Consider the following 27,114-nt stretch of genomic DNA (forward strand, 5'->3'; position numbering starts at 1 on the left):
GCCAGCTTGCAAACATTTCTTTTCCTTTCACCACTTATTCTGGAGTTAAAACCTTTTTTGAAATATACCTCGAGTCTGACGTACAACTCGATCCTTTAAGGTTGTTTTTAAATCGCATGACCGGGCGACGTTTTGGGTTCACAAGGGTACTTACAAACGCATATTAAATAAAAAAATTATAGCGCCCCTTCATGCCTAAAATCTTTTTACTTTACTGATGCGTCATAAGTAGTGTGAGTGTTGCCGGCTTATATTTACAGACACTAATACTACTCTAGCAATAAACATTCAGGGGGAAGTTCCAAAACCGGAGATTTCTTGTAAGAGAAGGATAGAAGAAGAGATAGAAGATTGAGCCAAAGAGATAGAGAGACGGATAGAGCTAGAAGAATAAAACCGAACGACGGTATTGGAACTTACCCCAAATTTTCAGTGTAATTCAGCCGGCTGAAACCCGTAAATTTAAAAAGTAATTGGCCAATATCTTTTAAACGGCACTGAGGAAATGGATAATTTTTTTTTCATTGATTTCGTATTTGTAAAGTGTACAAATCTGTAGAAAAAAATCAAAATTTAAATTAAGAGTTTTAAAAGTACAAGCGCAAACGTACCTATACTCCCTATGCTTGCGTGTTAAAGTTGTCAACTTTGACACTAATTATCTGGATTTTGACGCAGAGGAAAATTACGAAAAAATTCCACCAAATAGATAATTATTTCATTTAAACATTAAAAAAAAAAAATCGAAAATTAAATTACGGGAATTTCATTTAAAAACAACCTTAATTCTTCTTGAGTCCACATTGATCGCATTATTGATTTTGCACAGTCAGCTGCAGTGTTAAAAGTTTTGTTGCATAATTCGTTAATCTCAGGTATATTTGAAGGTTGATTATTTTCTATGAAAAAAAAAAAAAACACCAAAAAATTATTATTTCACTAATTAACAGAAAAAAATTTTTAACTCTATAATATTTTGTTGATCTTTACCTAAATTATCAGTAACTATATTTTTTTTTGGCTTAACTCCATCTTTACTAGGTGCAGTCAGAAGCATTGTCTTATCTGAAACTATTGAATTAATTTTTATTATTATTTTTATAATAATAATTTATATAAATGAAAAAAATAATCACCTCATTTTCATTCACCTATACTTGTTCTGTTTGATCTGTTACTTACATTCGTTCTTGAGATGTATCATAAATCATAATATATATTAAATTATTCATTGTTTATTTCCTGTTACTGGATTTTTACAATAATGACTCATTATTAATGAGTTCTTCTTAGTTTTAAAAAAAATTAATTAATCACTGACAATTATATTAAGAACAACCAAATTTAATGCTTTCAAAGCATTAAATGCAATAATGATGATTCTATTTTAACAATCCTTTTGTATTTTTTAATATTTTTAGTGACTTGATTAATGATCAATGAAATTTTTATGATATATTTTTACATGACTTTATATACAGAATTTTAAATTGAATCCACAAAATATATTTAAAAGTATTTTTTTATATAAAAATACATATTTTTATCAATAAGATTAATACTATCAAAATTAAATTAATAAAACAAATATAATTAGTTTAATTAATCAAACAAATATAAAGTTTCGAAGTGATCAAGAAGAAAAAAAAAATTGAATTATGAGCTGTTTACTATGCAAGTAAATTAGTTGTTAGTTGTTAAAAATTGCTGAAAATTTAACTTGGTCATTATATAATGAGTAAAAATTACTTTAACACGTTTTAACATTGAATTATGTTTTTCTTTTTTATATTAACTGTTCTAATTGTTTTATATTTGAACGTGAATATTAACGAATCTTGCTAATTTTTTATAACACACAAATATATTATTCAAAGAAGAAAAAAAAAATAATTATAGGTAGGATTATGTCCACAAAAGAATAAGGATTAAGGAGTCAGCGTTACAATTTTTTATTGATTTTTTGATTTATTATCAGGCAGCCAATCAAACCACTTGAAAGTGAAAAAATAACAACATGTAGGTTAATGGTTATGTAAATATGTTGACACAATAATTAATCGTAAAACTCTCTCTATATAATTTAGTCTAAATATAAATAATATAATATCAAAATTGTAATTGAATTGTTACAATTTTTTGTGAAAATTAGGAAGTGTCATATTATTTATAAACAATGGAAGAACCAAGTCAAAATGGAATGATAAATGAATCGACACATAATGGACCAGAAAAGGTAATTGCGTGGTTAGCATGCTTTGTATTTATCATGTTAAATATTTAATAATTTAATAATTCAATGATATGTTTTAGATTGCTGAACAAATACCATCTTGTTCAACGAAATTCGATTATCCTGGTTATCCTGGTTTTCTCGAGGCAATAAGACAGGCAAAAAGAAAAAAAAAATCCCATGATGTATCATTTGAAATACTTTTTTCATATTTACCTGAATCAGTCATAAAACATCATGATTTCAATCTAAATGAATGGTGGAACTATTGTTTAGTTGAAAATAAAGATCCACTAGAAACTGATTTATCAGTTGTAATTGGTTATCTTGGAAAAAAATTAGATGCTGGTACGTCACCTGAAGATTTAAAATCAATTTCATCTACAGTTTGTCTTATTGCATCTGATAAAATGGAAAGACAAATCTATTCATCCAGTTTTCTATTCTCAGAATTTGCTAAATATTCATTCGTAAATAATACAGATGGTTATAAAACACCAAAATTATCATATCAAAATAATTCAGACAAAACAAAAAATCAAGATGAATCAAAAATATCATCAGTACAAATTGAAAATGTAAAAAAAGCCAAATCATCTGAAATGATTAATATATCAGATGATCATCCAGGTAATCAATCACCATCAACATCACTGAAAAAACCAACAAATGTATTAAATAATAATGTGCCTACTATCTATAAAAAAAATAGTGTGATGTTACAAAAAGGAATGGATAATTCACAGGTGATAACAACACCATCAATGAAATCACCGACGACCACAACAAAACCACCAGCAATATTACTACACCCAGCATCAAAGAATAAAGTTAGTGAAAATAAGGAAATAAAGGAACTAACACGTGGATCTATTAACAGTCAACAAACAATTCTAAAACAAGAACAAGATGAAAATATACAACAGCAACAATCAACACTATCACCAGCAAATAATAATCAAGAGAATAATGTTTTCACAAATAATGTTGCACCATTAACCACACCGGAAGATTTATCAGATGAAATTGGATCAACAAATAATATTGAAAGTTATACATATTTACGAAAATCCATTGATAATCCAAAAACAGCAATTGTACAAGATCAAGTAGAAGGAAATAGTGTTAAAATATTGGCTACTATGAAAAATGGTGAACTACTATTGATAACATTTGATATACCAAATGAAAAAATTACTTTCAATGATTTACTTGAACAGGCTGGTGTACCATTCAATGGCACAACAACAGTATCACTTGTTAAAGATCCAGTATTAAAAATAAATTATATTGTTGAAAGTGAAACTGGTAAAATCGTTAATTTAACAGAAACTAGTGATGTTAATAATGAATTATCAATCGACGGTAGTGTATTCTCTGATAAACAATGTTTACAAGATGATGATGATGATGATAATGATTGGTTAAATCTTGATAAAAAAAATTTTGGTACAAATTTAAAAGTGCAATCAGCATTGCTGTGTCAGATGGTCATAATTGGATCATACAGATATATACCAAAAGGTCATATTATTATAAATACAACTGGTTTAACATTATCAGTACCATTACTTGGAGATAAAACTGAAACTAAAGTACATGTACTGAAAGTACATGTTGAATATCAAGATATTGTTAAAGTATCAATACATTCTGGTAGACCAGTCCCAGTATTATTTTTCTACACAATATCTAGTTCTAAAATACGTAATTTATTAGGTATGAACAATCCAAATTATGATTCAGCTGGTAAAGATCAAACGTACCAAAGAATAGTACTATTTCCAAAATTATTAAGTAGCAGTTCAATTATGGTTTTAAAAAAATTATTTCCATCAGATTCTTTCATAAAAGAATTAAATGCAAAACAAGCTCACGACATATTAACAAGAGGAGCATCATTAAGAGATTTTTTTAATATATCAAAAATCACCAATGATGATGTTGAAAATTCTACTATTCATCCAGCAGCACCAACAAAAGATGATGATACAAATAAATCAATTACAATATCACAATGTGCAAAATTATCATGTATCAATAAAGATACACATGGCAATGATGAATTAACAAACAATGATAGCAGACAAAAAACATCATCTGTTATTATTGAAAAAACTAAGTTAGATAAAAGTCAGCCAGCACAAAAAAATAATGAGTTTGATAAAATTATAGCAACCAATAATAATATTAAAATTATTACAAATTCTGATGATAATAGCCAGGGCAGTATTAAAAATAAAATAAATAATAAACGTAAACGTTCACAGCTAGAAGTAATAGCTGAGGAAGAATATTCAAATAAAATTTTACTCTCTCAGAATGAAAATAATGATTTCTTTGTTCATAAATAAATAAATAAATTAAGCGTTAACATTTCATATTAAAAACAAACAATATTAAATAACAGAAAATATATTTCAGTTATTATATGTGTGAGAATTACTTTAACATGTTATAACATTAAATAATGTTTTTCTATTTATCAATAAAGGTTTCAAGTTAATTATTATTAATGATTGTTTCAATTGTTTATTATTTGAACATAAATATTAATTCTTGATACCTCATTGCTAATTTTATGTGACCAGGATCTCTCTATTTTCATTAAAGTATTAATGCTGTTTGGAGCATTATCATTACTCGGGTTAGAAATGAATCACCAGGTGAAATAAACTTTTCCTAAAAATAATAAATTGTTTTATTATGGTTTTCATGACATAATTTTTTGACGATCATTCACCTACACTTGTTCTGTGTGATCTGTTTGGATCCTGCAAATTCTTTTATCCGTACCATTCAGCTGGTACTTGATACAGACAAAGTTAGATACAACTGATCTAGAACAAAAAATACATAACACGTTGTTAATTAACGAATTTTATAAATGTTTAGCAAATAATTATATCAAAACTAATGATTTTGATAATGATATTTCAGCGCATACAATTTATTCAACATCAAAAAGGGAAAACTCATTATCACATGATAAAAATAATACAACTGATTCTGATTATAATTGTGATAACAGTATTGAAAATGAAACCAATAGTAATAAACGCAAACGTTTACAGCTAGAAGTAACAGCTGAGGAAGAAAATTCAAATAACGTTTTACCCTCTATGCCTTGGATCGATTAAAAAAAAAACTATAATTTAAATTTGTTATCAATAAGATCAATAATATTAAAATTAATAAAACAAATATTGAGTTTTTAAGTGAATAAAAAATATATATATATATATTTAATTATAAGCAAGTAAATAAATAATTGTTAAAAATTGTTGAAAATTTAATTTGGTTATAATATAAGTAAAAATTATTACTTTAACATGTTTCAATATTTAATATAATGTTTTTCTATTTTTTATTAATTGTTTTAACTGTTTTTTATTTTAACATGAATACCAACTGCTTGCTAATTTTTTATATTTCCAAATACATACACAAATCGTCATTCAAAAAGAAAAATAAAATCATTAAGATTATGTCCACAAAAGAATAAGAAGTCAGCGCACAGATTGTACGTTACAATTTTTTTTTTTTATTGAATTTTTTATTTTTTTATCAAACAGCCAATCAAAGTACTTGAAAGTAAAAAATAAAAAACATGTGGGTTATGTTGTCATAATAATCAATTGTAGAACTCTCTCTGTGATTAAGTCTAAATATAAATAGTAAAATATTTAATAATTATAATTGAATTAGAACGAGTCATATTATATATAAATAATGGAAGAACAAGGTCAAAATAAAACAACATCAATAGAAATCAAAGAAGGTATTATTGTATAAACAATTGATTAATTTTTCTACATATTATTGATATATTATTATTAAGTTTTAATAATTCCCTTATTATATTATTTATTGAGTTGTTTTATTGATATTTTACAGAATCCAATGAAGATATAACAATTCAACTAGATTATATAAAAGAAGAAGTGTTGGATGAAGGTGAAAAAAATTGTGAAATTTTAAGGGATAAAACAACAATAGTTGAAAATCAACAACATCATCAAATTAATAATAATGACGTAGAAAAGGTAATGTAATATTTGTTGTAGGCATGCATTTTTTGAATGTATGTCATTTAATTTTTTTTTTTTAAATATTGAATAATTTTATATGTTTTAGACTGCTGAACAGGTACCATCTTGTTCAACAAATTTCCATAATCCTGATTATCCTGGTTTCATTGTGGCGTTAAGACAGGCAAAAAAGAAAAAAAAAAAACATGATGTATCAATTGAAATACTTTTTTCATGTTTACCTGAATCAGTCATAAAACAGCATGATTTCAATCTAAATGAATGGTGGAACTATTGTTTAGTTGAAAATAAAGATCCACTGGAAACTGATTTATCAGTTGCACAGAGTTATATTAGAAAAAAATTAGATGCTGGTGCATCACCTGATGATATGAAATCAATTTCATCAACACTTTGTCTAATTGCATCTGATGAAATGGAAAGACAAATGTATTCATCCAGCTTTCTATTCTCAGAATTTGCTAAATATTCAGCTGTAAATGACACAGATGGTTATAAAACACCAAAATCATCATGTCAAAATGATTCAATAATTTCGTCATTACATACTGAAACAAAAAAGCAAGATGAATCAAAAAAAGCATCGGTACAAATTGAAAATGTTAAATCATCTAAATTACCTGAGCTAATTGATTTATCAGACAATGATTCACATACTAAATTGCCATCGACATTGCTAAAAAAGTCACAGAATAACAATGAACCTACTAATTTAAAAAAAAATGGTGTGTTTTCACAAAAAGCAATTGATAGTTCTCAGTTGATGACACCATTAATAAAAACGACATTAACAAAACCACCAAAGGAACTCATGCCAGGATCTATTAACGGTCAACAAACACAAGTAAATAAAGTGCTAGAAAACAATACAGAAAATCAGCAAAAAAAAATTGTAAAAACATCTCCACAAGTGGTAAGCATTTTTTATTAAATTAAAAAAAATATATGTATAAATCGTGTTAGAAACAAAAAAAAAACATTATGATTATTTTAATTTTCAGCCATCAATAATAAAAATGAATAATGCCGTTGTTGATAATGAATCGGATTTAATAAATAAAAAATCTCCAACAATAACGATGCCAATTCTTAAACAACAACAAGATAAAGTTATACAACAGCAACAGTCAACACTATCAGCAGCAAATAATAATCAAGAAAATAATCTTTTGAAAAAAAATATTGCGCCATCAACGAGTGGTAATTTAAAAAGTGGATCATCATTAGTTAATGAAGTTCAAAAGTCACAACAACACCAACAACAACTATTAGCAAATAATACTCATCTAACTGATTCTCTTACAAAAACAACAGTAATTGAATCACTAATACCATCAAAAAACTTACCAGTACATCAAGAATGCTCAAGTAAAGCACTGGATCAAAAAAAAGTTGAAGCAAGTGGTAATTCACAAAGTGGATCGTTATTAGTTGATACAGTTCGAAAAGAACAACAACAAAAAAACCAACTACCACCAGCAAATCAAGCAATTGATACTTCTACAAAAACATTGACACCAGCAATAAAACATGCAACACCAGTGAAACCCCCAGTGCATCATAATACACAACCATCAACACCTTGTGAAATAAATACAAGTGTATCGAAGTCACAAACTGAATTACAATTGAGTAATGCAGTTCCAAAAAATAAACAACAAGTTGAAAGTGAAGCGGATGCAATTATTGATTTAACACAAACCAGTGATAATGATGATGATGATGATGATAATGATGATGATGATGATACTGATGATACTGAATGAAAAAATACACACTGAGAATAAATATAAATACACCCGGCCATCTGGTCTAGTATTAGAAGTACCATCACTTGAGGATAAAACTGAAATAGTTCAAGTACTTGTTCAATATCAAGATATTTATAAAGTCTTGATATTTATTCCATCAAAGCCAGTATTATTTTTCTACACAAATACAAAATCCGCTTCAAAAATACGTCAAATATTGGGTATGAACAATCCAAAAAGGCCATATTTTGATCCAGCTGATAAAGATCAAACTCACAAAAGAATAATATTATTTCCAAAATTATTAAAAGGCAGTTCAATTAACACATTAAAAAAATTATTTTCATCAAATGCGTGCGTCAAAGAATTGAGTGCAAAAGAAGCCTATGCTACATTATTAAAATGTGCATTACGAAAAAAACCAAATAATTCATCCAACATCGATGAAACACAAACAACAATCAGTACTACTAATACTATTGTTAAAAATTCTACTATTCATTCAGCAGCACCTGCACCACCAAAAAGTAATGATTCAAATGAATCACTTACAAAAGCAAAATGTGCTAAATTATCATGTATCAATAAAGATACAAATGTTAATAATAAAAACAATGAAAAATCAAATGATGGAAATGATAAATTAACAAATAATGATAGCAGACAACAAACTTCACCTGTTGTTATTGAAAAAACAAAGTTGGATCAAAGTCAATCAGCACAAAATGATGAGTTTGATAAACAGATAGCAAGCAATAATAATATTAAAATTATTACCAATTCTGATAATACTTTTTCGAATACAATTTGCCTAACACTGAAAAGTAAAAATTTATTATCACTTGATAAAAATCATACAATTAGTTCTGATAATAATAGTCAGGGCAGTATTGACAATAAAATTAATAATAATAAACGTAAACATTCACAGCTAGAAATAACAGCTGAGGAAGAAAATTTAAATAAAATTTTACCCTCTCAGAAATAAAATTTTTATATTAATGTTTTCTTCTTTGTTTATAAATAAATTAATTTATTAAACATTGACAATTTATATTAAAAACAAACGAAAGTGAAAATATAATTTAGGTATTATGTGTGAAAATTACTTTAGCATGTTTTAACATTTAATAATATTTTTCTAATTATTAATAAAAAAGCTTTTACGTTAATTATTAATTAATAATTGTTTCAATTATTTTTTTATTTTAACATAAATATCAATTCTGGATACTTTATTGCTAATTTTATATTCCCGATAATGAAAAAAAACAAGATGAATCACAAATAATAAAATAAATGTATTTTATTTATTTATTTTTGGCTTTGGATGATCGTTGAGTGATACAATGTGACCAGGATCTCTCTATTTTCATTAAAGTATTAATGCTGTTTGGAGCATTATCATTACTCGGGTTAGAAATGAATCACCAGGTCAAATACACTTTTCCTAAAAATAATAAATTGTTTTATTATGGTTTTCATGACATAATTTTTTGATGATCATTCACCTACACTTGTTCTGTGTGATCTGTTTGGATCCTGCAATTTCTTTTATCCGTACCATTCAGCTGGTACTTGAGATGCATCATCAGATATCATTATGTTTGTTTCCTGTTGAAAAAAATAAATTTTTATTTATTTATTATCAGTATAATAACAAAAATAAAGATTTAAAAACTGTGTCAAATCTTACCTTAAAACAAGTGATTATTTCCAAATTATTTATTTTCATATTTATCCTGACGACTTACAAGTCTTGTAGTAATTATAAATTAAAGTTGTAAAACAGTTACATAGTTTTGATCAAGTGTCAAATTAACGTCAGACAATCTAACCTCATTGTCAACTATCTAAAAATTTTAATTATTGTAATTATTTTGATTAAATCAAGTTAAATAATTGTTATTGTAAAAATTATATTTTGTGTTTAGTTGTTTAGATATATAACCCAAAAGAAAAACCATAATAAAGATCTGAAAATCTAAGTGTTTAGTTTTTATAAACCATGGTTATATTTATTTTATTATTGTCATTCTAATTTACCTTTCAAAAGTTAATTTAAATTTTCAATAAATAATCTAATTAATTTATTTATTAAATTATGTGTTAAATTAATTATCAATTATTATTAATCTAAAATGAGTATAAACAAAATAATGATATGACATATAAACACTGATGAACGCAATGACACATGACACATGCCCACATGTTTTTTGTTTTGGTTTTTCACAAGGTTGACATGGACACCGTCAGATAACACTCCACTTGTTTTCTTATATAAATTTTATTCAAACTCAATTTTATCATCGATACTTTTATTTTTTTTCAATTATTATATGTCTTATATTTTATGGAATTAAAATTAAACTAAAAAATAAAAAAAGAGGACATAAAGTACCATTGTATTAAAAAATATATGTTTATTTAATTAATTGATAAATTATATAATAAAAATTTCTGATGTTTATATATATCAAAGAGATACAAAAGAAAATATTTTGGTATAAAATTATATTGATATATTTATTAAATTTAAAAAAACTTTTTTGGTGGAAGTGAAACACTATCATGACCAGAAATTGGATTTGGCAAGGAGGCAATATTTTTGATCCATGTATCATCATTATCACTTGAAAAACATTCAACGGTTTCAAGGGTTTTCATAAATACCGTTGTGACACCACCAATAATCATCAATTGATTGCCTAAAATTGAAAAGAAAAAATATACTCTATTTAAATAAAATTGTTCCAACACATTGTTGTTTTATTAATTTGAAATCTAACCAATTGAGCTTGTTGAATGACTATGTCGTGCAATATCCATTTTAGTAAATTCTCGCCAAGTTCGATGAATAGGATCCCAAACATCAATACTATCAACACTTTCTGTTATTGACTGATCTGGTTGGGGTCTTCCTGCACCTCCAATAATATACAAACGATCAGAAACGACATGAAGAGAAGCAAAACATCTTGGTGATCGAAGTGCATCAATTTTTATCCATCTTTAATTTAATTTATTTATGCAATAAATAGTAAATAGAGATATTTAAATTATATAAATATGACTTACGTATTTTTTAATGGATCATAACATTCAACATCTTTTAAAAGTGCATCACGTTTTGACATTGTCATACCTCCAGCAACCCAAATCAAATCTTGATATTTCGAACATGCTAAACCAACTCTTGCTATTATCATTGGTTTAACTATTCTCCAAAATCCTTCAGCAGGATCAAAAGCTTCAACACTCTTTAATGCTCTGAAAAAAAAATTGAATTGAATCAACACTATAAAAACAAATAATAATTAATTTTCTACAACTCACAATCCATTTTTATCTTGACCACCAATTGCATACATTTTACCATTACTAACAATGAGACCAAAATTTTTTCTTGGTGTCAACATACCAGCTTCACGAAACCATTTTCTTGTTGATGGATCATAGCTCCAAACAGTTCCAACAACATGGCTTTTTCTTGCTGATAAATCATCACCAGGATGAGCTCCACCTATTGATAATCAGTATCAAAAAACAACACGTCAAATATATTTTAACTTTTTTGTTTGCGTGTTACTAAAAACCAGTTAACAGCTTAATTTATTTATTTTAAATTATTCAATTGTAAATTCTAACCGACTAAGTACACTCGATCACGCAAGAATGCAACGGAGTGGTGGTGCCTTGGTTCTGGAATTTCGCCAACAAATTCCCAAGAATTGTCTTTTGGTTTGTATCTAAAAAACCCGAAACAAAATATTTTCACAAACTTAAAATAATCATCATACAATAGCAGGAATAAACTTTTCTAAATTTTTACCTGTACATGTCTCTTCCAGTATTACCTATGGAGCCATAATCACAATGTGGATCAATTCCACCAATAACTAAAATAGCCTCACAGTCAGAAAACCACAAAGTATTGTTATCTTGAGAATTTATTTTTGTTTGATTGATCATTGATGATGATACTTGCTCTACTGAATATTTTTTATTCTCTTGTGATGAATAAGAATCATCTGAATCATCATCATTTGATTGTGAACTTGTTTGTTCATTAAAATACAATGAACTTGGTGGTTTAATAACATTAATTTGTTTTACTGATGACTTATGAAGTTCTATGATTTTTTTGGGACTCATTTTTTCGACATTTGATCTTGCTGAATTTTTGTTACTCTGTAATTTTTAAGAACAATTATTATACTTATTTAGTTTTGTTATAATATACAATTTACATGATAAACATTTTCAGTATTTCTTGATTTTTTTAATTGTTCATAATCAGTTGTTTTATGGAAATTATTGTTTATTAAATTTTTTCCATATCGACGTGGACTTTGTGGTTTTTGTTTTAAATGTGTTTTTTTTTCATTATTTATTGTACAATTAGTGACTCCACTTGTTGATGCTCTTGGAGGCACAAGAGGAGGATGAAGTTTATGATAGTTTGATGATGACATAGACAATAGTTCAGACACTTTTTTAGCGTTTTTATTTTCATCTGAAGTTACTACTTTGATCTATATAGTAAATAATAATAAAAAATAAACAAAAGGTACACCTGGTAAAAATATATTATACATATTTCATAAACAAAATTAAAAATTTACTATAAACCTCATTAATTTGTTGTCGAGTTTTGTAACCTCTATAAACTGCTTGAATTTTTGTTGCTGCAACAATCTCAACATTTGAATTTTTATTTATAACATCATTAGAAATACAAATATCATTTCGATTAGATTTTTTCGTCATTTTATTTTCAACAGTTCTTGTTTTAACATCACAACAAACCTGAAACAAAATTCAAAATTGGAAAACTTAGGTCTATCAAAATTCTGATATTCCAAACTCACCTATAATTTTATCTTCAAATCACATTTTTCAATTTCTTTTCAGCTTATATAATTACATAATTTTGTGTTGGTAAAAAATCATTAAAAACAAAAAAATTTCCCTATATTTTTCATAAAGTATTTAACGCTTATTTTAGAGTAAAACTTTATTTGAATATAAATAAATTTATTTATAGAATTATAGTTTTTTATAAGAATGTCTTTTAATATACATATATTTTTTTTCCGCTACAATTATTTTTTCTAAGTAATAATAATTGATAATGAAATTATCATTTTTTTTTTTTTTTAAATTTCTATTTTTGGTGACATTTTTTTGTATCAAAATTATCATCTTTCTTACTCACCGGTTTCGAATAATTATTTCCCAATGAGCTTAAATATTTTCCTAAAAATTCTGGTGGCATTCTCATGCCAGATATTTTAGGCGAGCCTAATTGATCTGGGCCTGGAACTTTTGAACATCTTGAAAACATGTTACAATTTTTTCTAGCTGAACAGCTAGCACTACTACACTCCAAGTTGCACACTGAAAAAATAAAAGAAAAACAAATTGAATAACAACCAATAAGTTCAATTAATACTAATTAAATAAATTAATAATTATTTTTTTTTATTTAAATATATTGGCGATTTATTTCTGCACTCAGACCAAATTAAATATAATATGTATGTATTAATGCAGGTATTAATCAGTGATACGAAATTACATAAATTATTAATAGTTTAATATTAGCCATCAAAATAATAGAGATAATATAAAATTAAACTGATGATAATTGAAATAAAAAATGATTATGAATTACTGAAATTAATTATAAAAAAACACTAAATTAATGAACGATTAAAAAAAATAATTTTCAATAAGTGATGATTTTTTTTTTTTTTTTTAAATTCAATAAAAATATAAATAATGATTTAAAGTATCTACTCTTTGTACAGTTCAATTAGATTTTATTTTAAACTATAATAATCAATGATTATTTAATTTATTTAGATTACCAATAATTTTTTAACAACAAATAAACATTTTATAGGAAAAAAAAAAAAAAAATCAAGGTAAAATTTGAGGTTTATTTGTTGTTAAAAAATAACAGGTAATCTAAATAAATAAAATAATCATTGATTATTATAGTTTAAAATGAAATCTAATTGAACTGTACAAAGAGTAGATACTTTAAATCATTATTTATATTTTTATTAAATTTAAAAAAAAAAAAAAAAACTTTCTTTAAATAATTACCAGTAAGTGATAATTTTTTTTTTTTTTTTTATATATGAATTTTTATTAAATAAAATAATTTTAATGTACAATGTTAAAAAAAAAAAATGCTATTTATTATTTTTACCGCTAGGGTATGATCTGTCGTTTTGATTTCTCAATGTTAATATTGGTCTTTAATAAACGGGGTTTAAAAAAAACGTTAGTTATCGTTTTGACCGCTAGGGTATTATCTGTCGTTTTGAATTCTCAATGTTAATGTTGGTCTTTAAAAAACGGGGTTAAAAAACAATATTAGTTGCTACTTTTGTCGCTAGAGTATTATCTGTCTTTTTGATTTCACACTATTGATTTTGATAAAGACTGTAGCAAATACAATGTTTTCGTTTCATTCAAGTATATACCAACTTGTCTGTAAGTGAACATTATATAATTGCCAAATTACTGATACATAGTTAAAGTTGATTGTTACTATTATTATTATTACTCGGATTCATTATTTTTTTATTTAATTAATTATTAATAATTGTTGTTGTTATTTTACAAAAATGTCTAAAAGTACGGGTATAAAAAATTCAGATAATACTTGTTATTTTAATTCAGTAATTCAAGGACTATTTTCATTAAATACATTACATGAAAAATTGAAAGTCTGCAATACATTAAACGACAATAAGTTATTATGTTATATAAAAAATATATTCGATGCATTATCTAAGCGAGATAAAAAATACATAGTAATTGACAAAAAATATTTAAAACAAATATTACCAGATAATTTTACCATCGGAAAACAACATGATAGTGGTGAATTATTGACAATTTGGTTAGAAAAAATTAGTTTAATATCAAAATGTTGGTTAGATGAAATATTTCTTGTTAAAACAATAATTGAAAAAAAATGTGAAAAGTGCCAAAATAATATTTGTGATACATTAAATAATGAAAATCAAATTTTATATTTAAATATAAATCAACAAGAACAACATGAATCTGCTGCAACTTTACAAAATTTAATTGATGATAATTTTAAAGAACAACAATTAACAAATAGTACATTACAATGTTTGAATTGCAATAGAAAAACTAACGTCAAAAAAATTGAAAAAATTGTAAGCACCCCGTTAGTATTAGCAATAGTTATTTTCAATTCATATTTTGATAGAGATAATGAAACATCAAAAAAAAATAACATCAATATAAAATTTGATGAAATTTTAAAGTTACAAAAATATCAAAATTTAGAAAAAAAAAAATAAAAAAACAAATTTATGGCAAAAATATAATGATGATATTGTAACAAACATAAAATTTGATGAACTACAAAATTTGAATTATCCAAATACTCCAACTGTAGTATTTTATGAAAAAATTAACAACAACAGCAACAGCAACAATAATAATAATAATAATAATAATGGAAATAAGCGGTGTTCATTATTTGATACGTATGACAATTTAAGAAAAAATAAAAAAGATTTGCCAATAACAATTCCAATTACACCACCATCATCACTACCAGCAGCAACAGCACCACCACAACGATCAACAACATCATTAAAAAAAACATGTAAAAAATCAAAATCAATTAAAAAAACAAAAAAAGAATTGAAAAATAAAAAAATTACAGATTTTTTTAATGTCTCAACACCTGGCACTACTTCAACGTCTGATATTTCTTCAACACCAGCTATATTGATTAATATTGATGACATTGATAATGATGATGATGATATTAATATGGAGATTCAACAAATTTTGAAAGATAATAATACTGCAACATTATGCAATAATTTAAATAATAATTGTCCATCAGATACAAGTATTTTGAGAGGACATATTGATGGAATGACGATAAATTCAGGTAGATCATCAATCAGTTCAATTGTCTCCGTAAATATGGACACAAATGATCTTGCAGTGACATCAACACCATTAAAAAGATGCAACACTGTAGATATGTAAGTATTATATTTCATTGGAATATATATATTCACATGTTTTAACATATAAAATAATATGATGATGATAATAATAATTTTTATTTTTTTATATTTCAGTGATTTTGCAACACCAACACCGACAAAATTATTTAAAAGTCAAATTAAAAAACCAACTACTTGTTCAGCTTGTAAAAAACAAGGTCATCAAAAAAACAACAAAATTTGTGAAAAATATGATGAATATTTGAAAAATAAGTCAACAGCAACAAAAACAACAGCAACAAAAACAACAACAAAAACAAAAACAACACCATCAACATCAAGATGCGCAACACCTCTTTTGGTAAATAATAATTCACTTGATTCTGATCAAACATCAACAACAAAAACAACATATAGATCCAATTTATCAGCTGGTGATGAAAAATTCAAAGGTAAAAATACAAGAAATTTCACAATTCAAATGGGTTTGAAAAAATTCATTGGATTATTACCAGAAATGGAAATTGATCATAATAATCCAAAGTTATTGATGTACCAGGCATTAACAAACAATGTTAAATTAATGTCAAAATTTGCCATAACGGCAAGTTATTTTTTTGAATTTTCAATAAATCATAAAAATGAATGGCTTGTTAATTATATTGCAAGCCAAAATAAATACACAAAAATTAATTTTGTATTTAATTTATTACGTACGGATATGAATCAAAAAAGAGTCAAGGAAGTGCCACAGGAATTGATAAGTTTGAAAAAAGAATTTGACAAAATAATAAGTGACAATAATTTAAACATTGAACCGTCGTTTTATTTAAAAGGTAAAACAACATTATTCGAAAACTTATGCGTTGAGTATGACAGAAACTTGGAAACAAATATAACAACTCATATGTGGCAACGTTTAATGATACATTTGCGTTTCAAGTTAAAAATAACAAATTGGTTCAAATTGTTGGAAGATTTATTTACTAAAAATATTCATCCACCAAATATAGATGTATTTGAAAATTACAATCATCTCAATTTCACAAAAATCAAGAGTACGTGGTGGAAATTTTTACCTTTCTTATTAACGATGCAAAAAACAAATAACAATTTTTTTTTAATCCCAACTTACAGTTGTGGATTAAAAAATATAAGAATCTCAACATCGGCACTGAAAGACATTGTGCATGATTTGGAAAACACAACATATGCAGAAGTTGATAAAATAAAACCAGCTGAATTGTGGCAATCATGGTTCAATATAAAACCAAAATCGTCAATAGATAAAAAATTTGCATTTTCATTTACAACAAATGGTGTATCTGCATCATTGTCATGCAGAAAAGAAATAATAATAAATGATGAAAAAACACCAATGAAATTACCACCATTGAATAAAAAGATAGGACTTATTGGATCTGATCCTGGAGCAAGATGTCCAATGGCTGGTATTAAAGTTCAATCACTTGATGATATTGGTGATAAAGATAAAGAACAACGTTTTTGTGAAAAAAATTCAACCTTTCGATATCGAAGTGGTGAATTTGAAAGAGCAAAAAAAAGAGTTATCATTGCTGGTGATGTCGATAATAAAGTTCAAAATTTTACAAAACTTGAATTTTCACATATTAATTTAAAAAATCCTTTAAATTATTATGAAAATGCATTATATAGATTGAAATGTTTTGAAATTAAATATCCAATTTATGAACTTGATAAATTGATAAAATTAAAATGGTCAAAACAAATTCAATCTATGAGACAAACTGATCGACAAATCAATAAATTATTATATAATGTAGGTGCAAAAAATCGCAAAAAAAAAATTGATGATCCAGTATATATTAAACATCGAAAAGATATGTGTAAAAAAATTAACGATGCTAAAAAAAAAACTGCTAAAGCTGTTGTTGATAAGATTTCAATTAATATTGGTGATGATTTTGATGCTAAACGTGCTGCTGGTGCTATTGAAAAATATAAAAAACAAGCTGTTAAAGAAAGATTGAAAAATAAAAATTATTCTGCTAAAGCTAGTGATGCTAATGTTGTTGCTGCTAGTAAAGTTGTTGAACTTGTTTCTACTATAAATGCTATTCGTAATAATAATAATAATAATATTGATAATATTATTTTATTAAATCATGTTGTAAAAACTAAAGCAAAATTGCGAAAAGCAAGAAAACTTGCAAAGCAATTGAGAGTAGCCGATAGAAACAAGGATACAAAATCTAAATCAAAATTAAAAAGAGAAAAAATAGCCAGAGAAAAACAACAGGCAAAAAGAAAAGAAGAACGTGAAAAAGAAAAAAAAATAATTGAAGAAAAAAAATTAGCACAAATGTCATCATATGAGCAGAAAAAATGGCCAAGAAAATTGAGGAGGCTAAATGTGGATGGAAAAAAAATTATTTATTGTGTTGGTAGACCGGATTATCCAAAATGGATTAAAGCATACAAAAGACCGCGATTAAAAATTTTTGATCGAAAAATAAGAAGTAGACCCGGCGTGTTTACTATTGATGTAGACGAATACAACACAACCAAATTATGCAGCAATTGTAATGAAGCACTTGTTGTCGGTCAACATGGACAACGATATTGTTGGTGTCCACGTTGTAACATAACTTGGCATCGTGATGTTAACGCTGGGAGGAACATGCTAATTCTTGCACTAATAAGAGCAGGATTATTGCCGGAAAATTTTATAAAAAATTTCAATCGTTTGAACGGTCATTTAAATTTTCGACATAAGGTAAATAATTTTTTTTCTATATTTTTTTAAATGTTAAATATTATACCTATATATATATTTATGTATTAACAATTTTTATTATTTTATGATTACAGCTTTTTCAACTTGAATTGTCTTCATCATCATCATCATCATCATCAACATAATTACACTAATTCTAGGATATCAATTTATGACCAAAAATTGTGATATTCTATTAAGAATAAGTGTAATTTTACTTTTTTCTAATTTAATTAATTTATGCGTCATCAGTGTAAAGTTGAGAATTTTTAGTCTCCCGAGGCAGAGAATTCAATGATACTTCGCGTATAATGTCGTTAGCCCGTTGGGCACAGTGTAAAAAACTGAATGATCTGTTATCAATAAAACTTTTTAAAAAATTACACTGTTATCAATAAAATTTCATTAATTTATCGATTAAAAATAATATATAGCTTTAATAATTTTTTTAAATTTTTTGCTCGTTACACAATACCTGGATTGACTTCAGAAATAAAATAATTTTGGCAAGGAACACGTCCTTTAGCTGTTGGAAGTGATTCATACTCATTAATAATTGATGTTTTATTTATTTTTTGATCTTGACATTTACGACTTTTCAATTCTAGTATTTCTTTTTGTTGATATTCTTCCAAATATAATAAAAATTCACGATATGTTGCGTAATTCTGAAATTAAAATAAATAGATTGATTAATTATTTAACAATAAATTAAATTTTCACTGTTTAAAAAATTAAAGACAAGTGTTTTATAATTTTTCGAAAAGATAATCAAGTTTATTTACTTTGTCTTCTCCGGCCCAATTTCTATTTGTTGGTTCGCTAAGCCCAAGTAGACTGATCCAGTGATGATAATCCTCTGCCTGATTACTGTACCAATATTTTATGATAACATACCTAATAAAATAAGTGAAAAAAACGATTGAATATGAATGTTAAAAATTTCAAAGAAAAAAGAGATTTAGTGTTAACAAAAACAGGGGATAAAAAAATAAATTCGACAGCTATAATAAAAGAAAAAAATGTGCTTTTAACATACTTATAATTCTTTATATAGAAATAAAAAAAAATAGACAACTCAACAAGAAGAAAAATGATAAAAAAAAGATAATAAAGATGTACTTAAAATTAACCACGAGTAAAATAATTTAACTTGACGACAAATATATAATGAAGTTGAGGGAATAAAATAGATTTAAGGAACCACCTAACACCTTTCATGGTTGATTTTGGGTTAACGAAGATGATCTAAAAAAAAAACTAAAGGGTGAAAAACACTCAACAATTCTCAGGGGTTCTAGATGAATTTCCTGCTTTCATCTACTACTCTGTTTTACTTGTTCAATATGTACAATGAAAATAGGCTTTTGAAGATGTTTCAGTGAGTGAGAGAGAGTTGAAATTCCATTGGGATTCAAGTACTCTAGAGACATACTCATACTGAACTCAAAGTGAACCTCTATCCGTTCTCAATGAGTATATGTATGTTTAAAAATTAAACATCAAGGTTTGTTAAGACTTAATTATTTTTACTATATCCACGTGACTTAAATTAGATTTTTTTTTTTTTTTTCGACATTTTCAAATTATATTTATAATACGTTGTTAAAAACATTTCTACAACTAATTTTTGTGTTAATTTAAAAACTAGGCAAACAAAAAAAAATATAAAATGTTAAAATATGTTCACGAGTCATTATTATTATAGTAACTCAAAGTTTAATTTAGAAAAAAAAGGTTAAATCAAAAAACACATAAATTTTATTCTTCGTAAGGGTAACACCAAAGTTTTCCTTCAATTTTTAAACTGCAAATCTATTTTTTTATACTTTTAAAATCGTTATTGAACTATTTTTAATTATTTAAATAAAAAATTCTTACGCAAGACCATCATCAACCATTTTTTGAATTTCAGGATACGACATTATTTCCATAAATTCTGGATTTTCTGGATTACGTTTAACATCAACAAGCTGCCAAGGAGCAATAAGACCAAACCTTACACATTTCATAACTTCTAACAAATATTGTTTACGTTGATTCCAGTCATGCATTAACCATCTCACAGCAGACATTAAAACTTCCATTTCACTGTTGTTATAAAGTTATTATTATAATTTTTATTTAGCTTTGATATTTTCAATAATTACCTATTAACACTTATATAATTTGAACGTAAAAGAAGACATAATTCATCAACAGATAATTCAATAAAATCTTTTGTACTAACAAGCATTAAAAAAAATTTCATTATTCTTGGTATCATTAATTCCATAACAGCTGTATTACCAATTTTTTTAGCTTCTAAATAAAGTAAAAATGCTGTGTCTTCTGAAAATAATTCATCATTGTCGATAAATGCCCAGCATTGTTCTTCCAATTCTAAAAAAAAAATTATAAAAATAATAAATATGTAAAATAAATTGACATTTTGTGATAAAAAAAGTTTTTCAAATAAAAATGATTGATCTTTGTCAAATATCTATGTAAAATTTTGAATGAAATTTTTTATCTATTTGACCTTTATATATTTTTTTTACTTTGATATAAAAAAAGGATAGATCATGAAGAGAAAAAAAAATTATGATCACCTTTTATACCCAAGTATTGGGCAGCTGTAAATATTTCTAATATATTGTCTCGTCGTAGTAGATGACAGCTGTCAACAGTTGAACTTATCATCCAATCATAGATGATGGAAAATGCTCGTGATGTCACACTACTCTGCAAAATCATTATTGTATTTTATATTAATTATTATTATCATAACTATTTTTTTTGCAAATAGATAGGATATTTATAAAACTGATTTTATTTACACATTAGATATAAAATAAATTGAAGATAACTTTTTTTTTTTGTTTATTTTTTATATTTATATTATAGATATTTAATTGGTTAAATATTGATAGAGTTGATTGGATAACTTTTTTATTTGAAATTACTTGGAATCAATTTTTTTTTAAATAAATAAAAGTATATATAAATATGCAAGCACAAATATAGAGTGATTTTTTAAAATTATTTAAATTCATTAAATATAAAAATTAATTATAAAAATAATAGAATATTCAAATAAACTCTTAAAATTAATGACATTTATTTAATCACGTTTTTTTTTAATTATAAAAAATTTTATTAAATATCAACTAATGAAATTAATAATTGTTTTAATTGTTAATGGATTTGTAATTTTATTTTTAAATTAAATAGCCAGTTTCCTGTATTTTTAATTATATATTTTAATAATATTTCTAATGAATTTAATTTGTTTATATTCTTTAGAAAAATGTGACTATTACTTTCCAGTTTTATAATTGAAAAATATAAAAATAATAATAATTAATGTAAATTTTTAAAACCAAAAAAAAAGCTGGTTGTTGAATTTTTCTTTAAATTAATTTTTCAATTATCTTTAAATATTCAAATTTGTATAAATTTTCTACCCTCATTGACTCGAAAATTAGTATCAAGTTTAGAGAAGTTATAAAATGGGTCCAAGGTCATTTTCTATGACTCTCCCGAGACCCAGGGGTTTATTTCCTTCTCTTTTTCTAAATCATATATACACACTTCCTCTAATAAAATCTGCTGACATTTGGGGTCTCGTTTCAGGAAATGTATATCAAGTTTCTTTTATCTACACACTAAGCTCGTCATCCTCATTATAAATAGAAAAAAAAGATGCACTTTTAATGTGACAAAGTTATTGATAAAAATATCGGATTATCTATTTTTATTACAGCTCAATGGTAATTTTGTTATATGTTATTTTGAGCTATTTTAATTCTAATAAGTGATAACCAATAAAAAAAATATATATAGGTCAAATGTGATTGATTTATCAATTTAAAAAATTTTTATTTAAATACTTGTCAATTTTTATTTTAAGGGATGATGATTTTAGTTGTGCGCACGTGTTAATAGACTAATATATTATCGATGTTCATGAAATATGAACATCCCTCTCATTCAACAATTTGTATATGTACTAGTTGTACTCATCATGTGTATGTGTAATAAATACGTAGTACACAAAATCGTTGCCATGTCATGATCACGACATTGACGTTAAGTATCCAACAAAACACTCTTTGTTTGGCTTGAACATTTTTATGATTTTAACTCCCTTTTTTTTATATATAAGGTTTCAAATAATTTTTAACCTTGATAAATATATATATACTTTTTTTAAATGACTATAGAATTTTGTATATAATTGTATTTTTTTTCTTTCGTAAAGCTTTTCCCTTAATAAAGCTTATTATTGGCATTAGAAAGGTAAGAAAAAAAAATTTTTTTTTTCTTTATAAAAGTGTGAATTATGTGATTTAAATATTTAAAAACTTTTTTATTTATTTTGTTGAAATTTTTGTATTGTTATATATACCTTTGTTATTTTTTTTTTATTATTACGTATAAAAAGTTGAATGAAAAATTGTATTATGTTCTTTCTTACGGAAATAAATTAAATTTAATATTAAAAAAAAAAAAAATTATTAATTAGTAGGAAAAATTCAATTACTTTACCCCTGTTAAATCAATTTCATGACAATTTTTTTCATCAATAAATGTACTGTAACTTTGGAGAACCAGTAGATGGCAGTGGAATTCACCTTCATCGAGTTTGATAATGCAATCAGCATTCCTATGCAAAAAATATTATTATATATATTTTTTTTCAACTATTTAAATAATTATTAATTTTTTATTAATTAATTATTACTTGTAACTGGTGATTCTTCGTGCAAGTTCATCATATAAATTTGTTTTTTCTGGTAGAGTTATGTTGTCCCAATTGATGGGCTCTTCACCAGTGAATCCAAGTCTTGAAAAAAATATTACAATATTTATAGTAATTAAAAAAATTATAAAACATTTAAATTAATTATTTAAAAAAAAATGTATTTACGATGATAAGGGAAGATCATTGGCTTGATAATATTGTGCTTGTTGTTTTTTCGTCTCCATTTTTTTATTAAAATTATTATCAATATTTGTTTTAATTAAATAATTTGAGTTATTTATTTTTGGAAGTTTTTTAATTTTCTGAAGATGATTTATTGTTGACGTTGTGATACCAGGTGGTAAATAATTAAATTGATTTCGACAATTTGTTTCTTGAAAATTTTTTTGATTTTTCGATTCAGCTGTTACGTTGACTCTTGTATGACAAGGATCAGCTACTAAAACACTAATTTTTTTTGACTCAAAAATAACCTTGTTTGAAAAATAAATAAATAAAAAAATGATTATTTCGAAAAATAAAAATTGTTGAGGGATCAGACATTGAGAAATTTTTTAAATTATCAAATTTAAATATATAAATTATCAAATTTAAATATATAAATTTGTTATTAAATTACCATCAATTAATTTATATTATTAAATTAATTTAATTGTTAATAGAATTATGTGTATTTAATGTAATAACATTAAAGTTATTTGACTTTTAAAATAGCCAGTATCTAACCCCTCAAGAATTACTTGAACAAATTGATGAATTAAATTTTTTCTTTTATAAATACTTGATTAGGGACGATTTTCAAATTTCCACTTGGTGTCTGTTGAAATGGAAATCCTCTGATTCGTTTATCCATATGCTCAATACCACAATCATAATTGAATATTTGATCAACGTTTTTTCGACACTTAAAATGTTTCTTTTTCGAAAAATTTTCTTCACAAATATTTACATTTAATTCTTGATCTTTTAATTTACGATTACGTTTTTTTTTTTTACAAAGTGAATTTGATTTTTTTTTATTTTTTAAAGTTTCAATATCTTTAGTAATTTGTCTGAAAAAAATCATCATCAATCAAGATTGCTTTTTTTATATGAAAAAGGAAAAGTAAACAAATAAAAAAAAAAATATTTGTCGTTTGATAAAATTAATTGGACACACTTTGTGACAATTTCATGTGGTTCAGAATGTTGATTAAATTGAAGTGGCTGTGTGAGGATAGTTTGCTCGGATTTTGATCGACGAATAAGGCTCTTTGATATATTTGATGAAATTGATACACTTGGTTTATTTGAAATTTCCTTGTGGTATAAAATAACAACGCTGCTTTTACTACTGTCACCTTTGAGACAATTATTATTTGGCAATATTTTATGCAAATTAACTAGAATAAAACATTAAATATTTATTACTATCATCATTATTTAATTTATTTATTTATTCTTTTGAATTTCTAGTACTTTTATTTCCACTGTTATGTTCAAGTGTATCCTGGTTTTTTCTAAAAGAAAAAATACAACCGATAAAATTAAAATTGAATAGTTTTCTACAGTTTAAAAATACGTTCGTCTTAATTGGAAAAAAGAAAATATAAAATTACTTTAATTTTTCTTCAAATATTTCACAAGGTTTACCCTCAATTTCCCTTTTTTTCGTTTGTCTGATTAAATTTTCTTGGTGCTGAAATCCAAATAAATTTTGACCCAATTTAAGTTGAGCTTTTTTTTTTTTTTTATCGTTCAACTTTTATATTATCATCAGATAGATTTTATTTATTTATTTTTTTATTTATATATTATTACCTTGTATTTTTTTCTTTCATCAAAAAAATTGTTAAAGCTTGAGCTTCGTTGAAACGTTATATATTTTTTTTGTTCTAAATTTTATAAAATGAAATATTATATAAATATATATAATTTTTTTATAAGAAACATGAAAAAAAAATCATGTTGAATCTATTTTAATATGTTTACTACAGATAATTATTTTTAGAAAATTCTTTAAATTCAACAACTTACTTACGTAATTTTGTTGTCAAAAAACTGGGACTGTTATTTTGTAGGTCAAGATCAGACGTGTTTTTTTTCGACGTTAAATCATCTACTTTTAGCTAAATAATAATGATAATTATAAAAAAAAAATATTGATAATTGTGGGTTTAAATAATTTGAGTAAATAAATTGATTGATAGTTAGCTTAATTTTTAAAAAATATGAGGTTAACTTACATCATGACATTGACAACCTCTTTGCATGTTACTCCGTCCTCATTTCAGAGAAAAGAAATTTTTTTATAATAAAATCTTCAAGCACAAAAAAGAATAAAAATAAAATAAATATATATATGTAACTATTTATGAATATATTTTTCAATATAATAATAAAATAAAAAGTTATGATTGTAAAACTTCGAAAGAGTTTGGCATTGGAAAAAGTTACCAAATAAAAAAATATAAATAAAAGAAAAATAGAAAAAAACAAAACACATAAATATTATAGGAATTGCTTGAAATAAGCTTATCAAAAACAAAGGGTTAAAGAGAGGCTATAAATTTTGAAATTACTAAGCCTTTAAATAAAATTAAAATTAATATTTCCATAATTAGTGAAATCATAAAATCTGAAAAATTATTAGTGAGCTTTTTTTAGAAAAAATTTTAGAATTAATAAATAAATGGGTCAAATAATAGGAAGAAGAATAAATAAATAGTTAAACAAAGAGACAAACACTTGGCTTCTTCAAAGTATACTAATTAGTTTTTAAGTATTTTCGCTTCTTTCTTTTTTCTTTTATATCAGAGCAGTCTGTCCTGTTTACCAGAATACGTTTACCTTTGAATTCGAAAGGAATAAAATCTAAAGCTGTGTCAGTTGCTCTGATTATTGTGATTAAAATATTTAATTTTTTAAAAAAATGAAATCTTTAGAATTGTTATTATTTTTTCAAGTGATATTATTATCGTTGGTGTTCAATAATTGTGAAGGTTCCTGTTATTTTATTAACCGAAAATTTGAAGTTTGCAAAAATTCAACTACATTGGTATCTGTGAGAGAAACAAATAAAGACAAAATATCAAATTTAAAACATCCACTTTACATTCGTGATAAAAATATATCATCAATTTCGTCAAATGCTTTTAAAAATTTGACAATTTATCATCTTATACTTGAACTTGTCGATGAAAAATTAAATGTAACACAAGAATCATTCAATGGCTTGCCGCATTTGGGAATATTAGAATTTTTTTCTGGGATCACGACCATAAAATATAATATGCTAATGAAGGCAAAATCATTATATCAATTGACGTTGATTATTGATGGAAAAAATCAAGAGTATTTCAATAATAGATTAGATGAGTTTCGTAAACTAAAAATATTAAAAATTCATAAAAGTAATTTGGGAATAATTAAACCTGATATGTTTATTAATTTTGATGTACCAATTGAAAAATTAGAATTAATAAATAATAAAATTGTTGATATAAAACCATACTCATTTGATCATCTTCAACAACTTACCACTTTAAAATTAGACAACAATAAAATAAACAA

General features: G+C 24.9%; 1 protein-coding gene and 1 long non-coding RNA gene across 2 annotated transcripts; both read right to left on the bottom strand.

Annotated features, from left to right (window-relative positions):
- Positions 1-9,266: 9,266 nt before the first annotated feature.
- Positions 9,267-10,133, bottom strand: LOC122857427. The gene is made up of 4 exons (XR_006374193.1): positions 10,083-10,133; positions 9,733-9,889; positions 9,552-9,650; positions 9,267-9,486 (listed from the first exon to the last, which is right to left on the bottom strand). It is a non-coding gene; the product is annotated as an uncharacterized LOC122857427 (long non-coding RNA).
- Positions 10,134-10,560: 427 nt separating this feature from the next.
- On the bottom strand, positions 10,561-25,986 carry LOC122856317. Its single transcript, XM_044158009.1, has 24 exons — positions 25,788-25,986; positions 25,583-25,670; positions 25,363-25,436; positions 25,161-25,240; positions 25,021-25,061; positions 24,722-24,944; positions 24,344-24,614; positions 23,728-24,035; positions 23,542-23,643; positions 23,346-23,463; positions 21,407-21,539; positions 20,966-21,197; positions 20,697-20,906; positions 19,601-19,712; positions 19,291-19,483; positions 13,258-13,439; positions 12,672-12,848; positions 12,391-12,574; positions 11,872-12,214; positions 11,688-11,788; positions 11,376-11,562; positions 11,118-11,309; positions 10,829-11,049; positions 10,561-10,747 (listed from the first exon to the last, which is right to left on the bottom strand). Exons 1-24 carry the CDS (start codon positions 25,812-25,814, stop codon positions 10,575-10,577), a joined length of 3,972 nt encoding a protein of 1,323 aa, XP_044013944.1. The 5' UTR covers positions 25,815-25,986; the 3' UTR covers positions 10,561-10,574.
- Positions 25,987-27,114: the final 1,128 nt, after the last annotated feature.

The sequence above is a fragment of the Aphidius gifuensis genome, linkage group LG5 (genome assembly GCF_014905175.1).
Source record: "Aphidius gifuensis isolate YNYX2018 linkage group LG5, ASM1490517v1, whole genome shotgun sequence".
NCBI lineage: Eukaryota > Metazoa > Arthropoda > Insecta > Hymenoptera > Braconidae > Aphidius > Aphidius gifuensis.

Excerpts from the sequence above, each read along its gene's own strand:
- LOC122856317 (XM_044158009.1), bottom strand. The coding sequence starts at position 25,814 with ATGCAAAGAGGTTGTCAATGTCATGAT. Across the intron at positions 12,215-12,390 it reads TTTAAAACAAAAACCACAAA|CAAGATCAAATGTCGAAAAA; the intron begins GTCCACGTCGAT and ends ACAAAAATTCAG. Across the intron at positions 11,050-11,117 it reads TATGATCCATTAAAAAATAC|ATGGATAAAAATTGATGCAC; the intron begins GTAAGTCATATT and ends ATTAAATTAAAG.